General features: G+C 38.1%; 1 protein-coding gene across 1 annotated transcript; it reads left to right on the top strand.

The window, feature by feature from the left end:
- atxn7l3b (ataxin 7 like 3b) lies at nucleotides 1-7,983 on the top strand. Its single transcript, XM_007255140.4, has 8 exons — nucleotides 1-227; nucleotides 868-973; nucleotides 2,241-2,373; nucleotides 3,020-3,191; nucleotides 3,615-3,712; nucleotides 4,570-4,592; nucleotides 4,773-4,818; nucleotides 6,872-7,983. Exons 2-8 carry the CDS (start codon nucleotides 923-925, stop codon nucleotides 6,889-6,891), a joined length of 543 nt encoding a protein of 180 aa, XP_007255202.1. The 5' UTR covers nucleotides 1-227; nucleotides 868-922; the 3' UTR covers nucleotides 6,892-7,983.
- Nucleotides 7,984-9,135: the final 1,152 nt, after the last annotated feature.

Genomic DNA, 9,135 nt, shown 5'->3' with positions numbered 1-9,135 from the left:
AGTGCCGCGATCGATTAGTCGGGTCTGAGCCCTGATGGAGGACGGCAGCCGCGGAGGCTTTGGAGCTAACGACCCGACCGTCTGACTTTTGTGTGTTTTGCTCCCGTTTTTAAAGTCAAAATTCATCCATGGGAGTGAGGGCGAGCGGATTGGGGCGCTAATTCGCCGTTAGGGGCAGATGAGAGGCGGCGGGAGTGAGGCAGCCCGACACGGCCATTGTGCTGGAGGTAAAAACAGCACAAAGCTGAACTAATGTTATTTGGGTTTGGAGAGCAGGCTGATGAAACCCGGGACCGAGCCGGGGGTTTGTGTAGTTTATACCGACAATATGATAGTTTAAGCTCGCTTAGACCGACTCTGCGTGTGGTCATTGTCTGTGGGCAGCTTGTGTTTTTAATAGGCCCTGCAGTTTGACTTCAATCACTGCAGTGGTTCATTCTTTTTGGAATTATTCTTACCACCTTAAATACTGCTGCAGTTACATTCTGGCGTCTGAGCCACCAGCATGCAGCTGCAGCACGATTTAAGGTGGAACGGAAAATTCTAAAACAGTAGCAGGCGAATATGAAACCAGCTTGTGTTTTGTAGTAGTGAGGGTTGATGTTACATCCTAATATAGTGTTATATCCACTATTTACAAAGCATTGGTCATTTCATATTCGTTTACTATTAAACTGCAGTATCTATCTATTGTATTTGCCTGGGTGTAATGTTCCTCCAAATAGGAGCAGCCCAGGAGCATCTGGTTGCAGAGGATATTGCTGTCTCATTGTGTGTGTGTGTGTATGTATGTATGTATGTATGTACGTGTGTGTGTTCATAAATATTTATATATATGTGTGTCTGTATCTCTTTTAATTGCTATAGCCCCTGCACTACAGCATGTAGAGACGGCAGTGCCTTCCCTTTCTGGTTTTTGCAAATGAAAATGGAGGAGATGGCCCTGTCCGGCATGGACAACAGTAAGATGGAGGTGGGTTATTGTTCTTTATTAATCCATATATGTTCTTACTGTTTCCACTGTCCACTAGTGCTTCCAGTATTTGCTTGGCACTCTGGAACAGAAGTCACATCCCTATCTGGGGAGGCGGTACCTTCATATCAAACAACCAAACAACATGGTGCATTGCAGGTATCGGAGGGGTCTGCAGAGTCTGTCATGGTCCACTTGTGGGATTGGCCATGAGAAATTTCAGTAGACAATCAATCTGCCTACTGTTAATCGATTTATCCAAATATTTCTGCTGTAATTTAGTTACTTTGCTTGTGAAGCTGTTTTTCACCACAAGTACCACATAAAATGTCACCCCCTACACTTCCTTAAGAGCAGTGCAGTCTGTCAGAATGAAAACCCGTGGGTTTCACGAATTGACTATGCCTAAAAACCCTATATATAGCTTAACAACCTACTAGCGCTTTAGCAGCTTTATCTCTTCTGTGGAAAACTAAACTGTGTAATTTTTAGATTAGACAAAATGTCATTCTCAGATTTTTGCAAGCCAAGACTCCAGATTTGGTGCTTTAATAGTAATAGTAAATATCATGAAAAAGGTTGTTTTATTCTTTAATTTAATTCAGAAAGCTCCACTGTGAAATATTTATATTAATTAAAAGTTAGGTGACCTTTTTAATCTTGTTTAGTTTTACATTTGAGCAATGTGGCTTCCAGCTCATGAAAATCCAGTGTATCATTATTACAGAAGGTCATTACTGAAAAGCCTGGCACTGCACTGCATCAAAAAGCATGTCTGTGAGAGCAAAATGTGGTAGAAAAAAGATGCACAAGCAACAAGAACGACTGTATCCTTGAGAGGATTGTCAAGAAAAGTCGATTCAAGAACTTGGACTGAGGATGGCGTCAGTGCATCAAGAGCCAACGCGCCCAGACGTCTCCAAAAGGGGTTCCAGCTGCTGCGTTCCTAACCTTAAGCTTCGACGACTGAAGCATCTTGCCTGGGATAAGGTGAAAAATAACTGGACTGTTCTGTGAAAGCCAAAGCAATCTGGACTTCAGTAACTTCTTAGCTGACTGCCACAAGCTGGATGCCTCCATGAAATGCTGCAATGATGCAGTAATTTGTTGTAAAGGAGGCCAAACCAAGTATCGGACCGTTCGGCACTGTACATCTATTTTTGTTTGATCTTATAAAATAATAAAATCAATTGAGATAATGAATTCTGAGCTATAAGCCAAAAAGGCTTACAATTGCACACTGACTGGTGCAATTGTGTGTTTTCAGGGCATTGCTCAGGAGATCCTGGCTGACCTAGTGGAGGACGCATGCTTGGGGCTGTGCTTCGAGGTGCACAGGGCCGTCAAGCAGGGCTACTTTTTCCTGGACGACACTGACCAGGAGAGCACCAAGGACTTTGGTAAATGCCCATTAAACAAGTAAAACATGTTCATGAATCATGTCCAACAAGGCTGTGTTAAACGCGTGTGATATCACCTAAGAAACAGGTTTGTATATCATATGTGGATAGTACTGGACATTTACACTCCTTTAAAGGAATTATTTCGCGCAAAAAAAAATAAAACAGGAGATGCTTGGCTAACTTTGCTTTATACTATTGAGACTCTATGACTGACTGAAAAAGAAAAAGATGTTATCCTTTAAATTCTGTATTTCCACAAGTACACTAAGTACTTCACTTCCTGACACTGGTAAAATATGTTATCACAGTACTAACTACTAGATGTTTTTTACAGCTGAGTGAATACACATACCCGAAAGGTTTTGCTTATTTAAGTAATTTAAGCTGATAGCCAATTTAGTTACATGTGAATTCTTCATACATTCGTTTTTTTTTGCCATTTCACAGTCCTCTGATATTCTTACCATACTGTCCTGGTTTTACCTTCCAGTTATTAATATAAACAGGTGTGTCTGTTTGTGTGTGTCTGTGTAAGAGAAAGAGAGAGAAAATGTTGACACACTTGAATAATTTTACCTCCATGAAATCAATATTTGGCTGGGCTAATCATTTAATCCCTTGCTTGTGTGTTTACCTTTGGCAGAAATTGTGGACCAGCCTGGGGTGGACATCTTTGGTCAGGTGTACAACCAGTGGAAGAACAAAGAGTGTGTGTGTCCTAACTGCAGCCGGAGCATTGCCGCCTCCCGCTTCGCCCCTCACCTGGAGAAGTGCCTGGGCATGGGCCGCAACAGCAGCCGCATTGCCAACCGCAGGTACTTTTGAAGTGCTATGAACTGCTGTTAGACCAATTCCTTAGCTGTAGTGTGAAAACTATAGATAATGTTCTTACCATAGATGTAAGTACATTTTACATTGAGATTACCTGTCTTAATGAGTCATGTGAAAACAAACAGCTTTTAAAGCATATTTTCTGGCAGGTCATTAAAAATGGAGCAGTTTTTGAACTGTGCTAGTGTGTTTTGCAATGTACCATACAGTTACTCACTTTCCACAGTAAACAGCACAGTTCAAGCCCAGCTAAGCCTCATGATTCAGTTTTTATCACAGCTTTTAATAAAAAGGACTTCAGTCTTTATTGAAATGTTTACACACAAGAAAACCTTTCATTAAAGAGGTGTGTCAGTTTTATTGCTACTATATTTGTATTGACTTGCTTTTTCACTTCCTCCCTATAGAATAGCCAGTGGCAACAATACAAACAAATCTGAGAGTGATCAAGAGGACAATGATGATGTCAATGACAACGACTGGTCCTATGGGGCAGAAAAGAAAAGTGAGTTTTGAAGAAGCCTTTTTCCCCTGGTCTGACAAACTCATTATTTTTTAAACTTTTTATTTATTTATTTATTTATTACATTTTTTTTTTTTTTTTTTTTTTAGAAAAAAAATGCAGGTTGTAGGGCTACGTTATCTTGAACATAGTGATCAATTAGGCCACTGCAGTCTGAGCAAGACCATAACAGTAGAGAGGAGTTCAGCTTTTGCATTAAAAGCAGCCCTGTCTCCGGTAAAAAAGTTCAGCAGAGCTCAATTTTATTCAATTGAATTCGGCGGTCATGTTGCATCCAGCCTATCATGCAAAGTCATGCAAACTAAATTACATTACATTTCACTGCTTTTGATCTCTTTATTTAAAAAAAATTACATCAGAATATATATTTTCAAAACTAAACGCTATTTTTTTGTCAGAATTGCACCTAAACTGCAATCAGCTCAACTGCCTAGTATATTTTACTTTATATGTGCCTAAATTAAATGTAATCACTGTGCAATCAGAACTGACAACTGAAATTGGCAGGGCTGAGAAACCAGTCAGAGTAAAATTCAATAAGGGAAAGTGTCACATTTGATCGTATTCTGGACTGATCTCTTGGGATCAAAAGCAGGTTGGGCAGTATGACTATTCATTGCTGTGATTAACTTTATTATTGTGACACATGATTCTTTTCTGAGCATATTGTGGATATTGCCACAGATTATTTTTGTTTTTTAATTTTCATGACTCATTTCCACATTGTCTTTTTCTCTAAACTGTAATTATAATAATGTTTTAATGTAGTTTTTTTAAGTCTTTGTGAAAGTGTAAGAATAATGCCTAATCGTGACAATTGGTCTTGTTTTGTGTTGCAGCCAAGAAGAGAAAAGCAGATAAGGTATTTTTACATTCTTTGAGTAATCTCTTGAAATTTTGTAAAACAGTTCTTAAACTGCTCATTCCTTCGTATTGTTAGCCAGTGAATATAAGCATGTATTCATCTATTCATACTGATTTAATGTTCCTTATTTCATGTGCTGCTCAGTAAAAAAAAATATTTTTTTTTCTTTCTCCACAGAATTCAAATTCCCCAAGAAGATCCAAATCATTAAAACATAAAAATGGTGAGTATGGCAATTTTTTTGAAGAAATAGAAAATTGTAATAGCAAACCTTGTGTAAGGATGATGTTTCCACGCCATTGTACCAGCATTACAAAAAAGTACATTTGTTAATGTGAATTTAAGAAATTTTAGTTTAATTTGAGCATAATAAATAGATGGGGAATACAAAATTACATTGGAATACTATTTGTGTCAGCATTGTATTTCATTCAATTTATATTCCAATAACCATAAATGTTAAGTTTCTCTGTAATGCTGACCCAGGTGGGTTTTGCCCAGTTTCCTTTTATAAATTATTTTATCAGCATAGGCACAAAACTTCCAGATTGGTGTATCCAATCTAGTGTCACGTAATCAAGTAAATACTTAAATATTAATAATAAAATAGGCTAACATTAAAACATTCCAGTCTGAGGATGCTTTACATGGGGCATGATTTATAAGAGTTCTGGGGTTTACTGGGTGAATTCATGACTAGTGAGCCATTTAGTCTTTTAACTTAATTTTCCTAATAACAATAATGTAATATTTACATTTTGTATATTCTTATAATATAAAGGGAGGAAAAAAATAAACCTTCTTTCTGAAATGGATAATGCCACTCCATGCTGATAATGTATTTTTTGGAATATGTCAAGAATTTTAATGATTGTATGTCAATATAAAGTTGTTATAGAGGGCTGGGAAACAGTACTGTAGCTAAGTTTTAATTTAATAAATTAGTGATTTTTTTTTAATGAAAGACACTTTACTATGTTTAAATTGCATTATCTCTTCACCATACGTAAATTAAAAAATATAACAATATCAATAGTGGCTCAAATGACACCCCGATCATGACCTTGCCCCCTCACCCCCCTGATCTTGTTTTGAAGTATCTTTGTGTGATGTAGCAGTGACAGCACCTTCCAAAAGTATTGGAGCATTGAGAGCTGTAGACATAAAAGGATCTGATACACAGTTTAGAACATTGTGCTTTTTGTCTGACCTCATTTTTGTTATGAGAAATAATATTGGAACATGTGACTTTCAGGTGTATTTTGTTGCCCAGGTGTGTTCTGATACATTGACTGCTCAAACAATAAATAGCTCTGAATGTATATGCTTAGTTTCAGTTTGGATTTAGCCCATGTGGACTGTGCATTTGATATTTAAATGAGTAAACATGAAAAACGAGCAATTGTGAAGCTGAGAGATGATGAAAAATCAATTGGAACCATTGCATAGATATTGTCCATAGCCAATAAAACCACAGCAGTCGAAACATTGTTAATACTGTAAAGAAAGACCATCAAACAACTGCTAGTGGCATCAGCAACAACCTTCAAAAGGTAGGAGTGAAGGTATTGCAATCTACTGTTCGCTGAGGATTTAAAAGCTGGAATTTCCCAAGATGTACAGTGATAAGAATATGGACTGATGAACTTTTACCAATGTGATTGAAAGGCTAAATTTTGGAGAAAGAAAGAATCTGCTCATGATTCCAAACATACAAGCTTGTCTGTGAAACAAAGTTTTCTACTGAAACTTTTGTCTTTCAATTTAAAGAAAGATGCAACCAATCTAATTGGGAGATCCTTCATCATACAGCAAAATGATGACCCAAAACTCACTGCCTGGAAAGCATCGCAGAAGAAGAATGCGAAAGTTTAGTAACGTCAGTGGGTCACAGACGTGATGCAGTTATTGCAAGCACAGGATTTGTAGCTAAATAAGGAATTTCAACTTTAATCTGTATTTAAGTCTATCTGTTCCAATACTTTTGCCCAAAAAAAGAAAAATGGGTGGGTTCCGATAAAAGGTGCCATCTTCTGAACTGTGTATCAGAATTAGATGTACCTGGAAATAAAAGCTGAAATGTTGATCTTTTGCATGATATCAATTTTTAATATCAAACCCAAATGTTTTCAGTCTACAGCAGGTGTGAATACATGGATCAGCCTCACTGTTCCAATATTTTTGGAGGGGTCTGTTTATAGTGTCTTAAATGTGTTTATGTAGATGTTGTTACAGTTTCGTGTTCTAACATCTCACTCAATGAATTGCACATGTAGGAGTGAGGATGACTCATTGACGACGCTCCAAGTTCGTCCTTCAGCTTTGCTGGGCTCAAAGCGACATGAGAAGAACCAAGGGAGTCCGCGTGTGTTGCTAAGAGACGAGTCGTTTCCACAGTAACGACATTGGCAATGGGGGGGGGCCCTCCAATCACTACCCACAATGCCGTTTGGCTCACCTTCAGTAACAAACGCACGACCTGAATTGTGCTGACTGGCGGAAGGGCCATCGATTAGCTTCACCGTTCGGTTTACACAAGTGTTTTCTTTCTCACTCTGTTTCTCTCTTTCTCTCTTTCTTTTTCTCTTTATTTTCCTGGAATATTTTGCACAATGAATCGATGTCGTGTTGATCGTTTTGTCTTGACAGTGTAACTTGATAGTTCTTCAGAGTGGCGCGACCTGGTGGCGTGGAACGCGCACAACAATGGGAAGCTCTCAGGGAGGACCGGGGCGGGGCCATTGGTTTGAATGGCAGGTGGTAGTAAGCAAGTGGCGGATGCCTCCCTTCACTTGAGACTTTTGATTTTTCTTTTGCACGTCTTCACTAGGTCTTAAACGGCTGAGGAGGACGTGTTTTTAAATGATGGCCAAGAAAAGATATTTGCAAAGAACAGGACTGATAAATAACTCATCAATCAATGCTGCTTATTTCACCATTTCGAGTTGTAAGGGGCTTTTTGCACGAATCCACAAAGGTGCATCCTTTTTTTTTTCCTGGTGATCCTCAAGGCAAAAGAGCCGTGTTGACACCTTGAAGAACAATTATGATCTTCTAATATCGCACTCTTACAGGAAAAAATATTATAAAATAAAACTTTGAGACTCTGTATAAACACTTGAAATTGCCTCTGGCAGAAAGACGTACGTATTCCTTTGAGGAGAACGTATCAAGACTAGAATTTCTCCTTTTATCATTTTTTTGTTTCTTCCTTTCTTGGTCTTGTTTCTGTGTACTAGATGTTTACAGTGTAAGGAATCATGTGTGTCTTCACTGTGTTGTAACTGTACATACATTTGACTAGGTGAAAAATGCTGCTATCCTGGCCAGGCCATGAGCCGTATGCTTGTGGACATGTCAACACGTGTAATAAACGATCAGAACCATGTATGTGTGTTTGAGGTTCACTTCAGTACCCTGCTGAAAATAGCCTGGCTAGCTCCACCCTAGCTCACCCTTGTTAAGCAGGCTGACCAGCTTAGCTTGTGACCAACAACCTGAAGCTAACAACCAGGTTATTGACTAGCTTAGACAAGTTTATTGTGCTGCTGGTAGACAAGTTAGTCCATCAAACTCAAAGGAAAACATACGTAATGCTGATCAAGAGGTAACAAGTTACTTAACCCACTTAACCACCTGGTATAGGGTATATTTTCACCTAGATGACGAGCTTTTCAACCAGCTCTTTGTTTATGATAAAAGGGATGAATGTAGGTTGTTAGATGCTAAATAAAAAAGTCAATTTTATAAATGTTGTATTACAGGCTTGCATGTTGTTCCATTGATAACTCCTCACATGGAGACAATGAAAACTGGTACGTTATTGTACAGTTAATTTCTGGATTTCTCCTGTAACTTTTGACACAATTATGTTTAAGAAACTAAGTAAAATAAGTATTTTTCTAAATAATGCAACTCAATGGCCTAGCCTATGAACAGTTATGAATACACACCAGGTTAGGCTAATGTATTGACTGAGGAATTCATAGCAAAATATTCTCCAAAAAGAAGTTAAGAATGTATTTTGCATGTTACTCCATGTTAAACTTCACAGAAATATGCACTGGTTTAGAACACAGGACCTTCTTCCTGTATTTTATTTCATGCTCCCAACCCAGAAAGATCTGACCAATAAGCATATACATGTCACGTTTGTTGTGACTTATTTTTAAGTGCTTGAATTTTTCTCCTATTAAACCAAGTCAAGAGGAAAATGCTTCAAGTTTCCAAATAAACTATAGGTGTGGAAATGCAGTAAGCTGATCAAGCCAAATAGAATAGATAATACACACAGTTAGCCTTGTGATAATGTTACATATTTCATTGCAAATCCCATAGCGAGCTACTTTACATTAGCATTGTCCCTCTGGTGGTAATTATGAAGGTAATTGATGCTGAGATTCAAAAAGAAGTCTTGTTCATCCCAACTCTAGCCCTTTGTCAGTTGTAAGATTAATACCGCACAGCCACTCAACAGAACGGTGACTTCCTTTACAATTCAAACACAAAAAGGGGAAGAACATGGTGGGTACCCAGCATG

Source organism: Astyanax mexicanus, chromosome 15 (assembly GCF_023375975.1).
Source record: "Astyanax mexicanus isolate ESR-SI-001 chromosome 15, AstMex3_surface, whole genome shotgun sequence".
In the NCBI taxonomy this organism is placed as follows: Eukaryota; Metazoa; Chordata; class Actinopteri; order Characiformes; family Acestrorhamphidae; genus Astyanax; species Astyanax mexicanus.
Note: the sequence above shows the minus strand (reverse complement) of the source record. Positions and strands in the feature narration are given on the sequence as shown.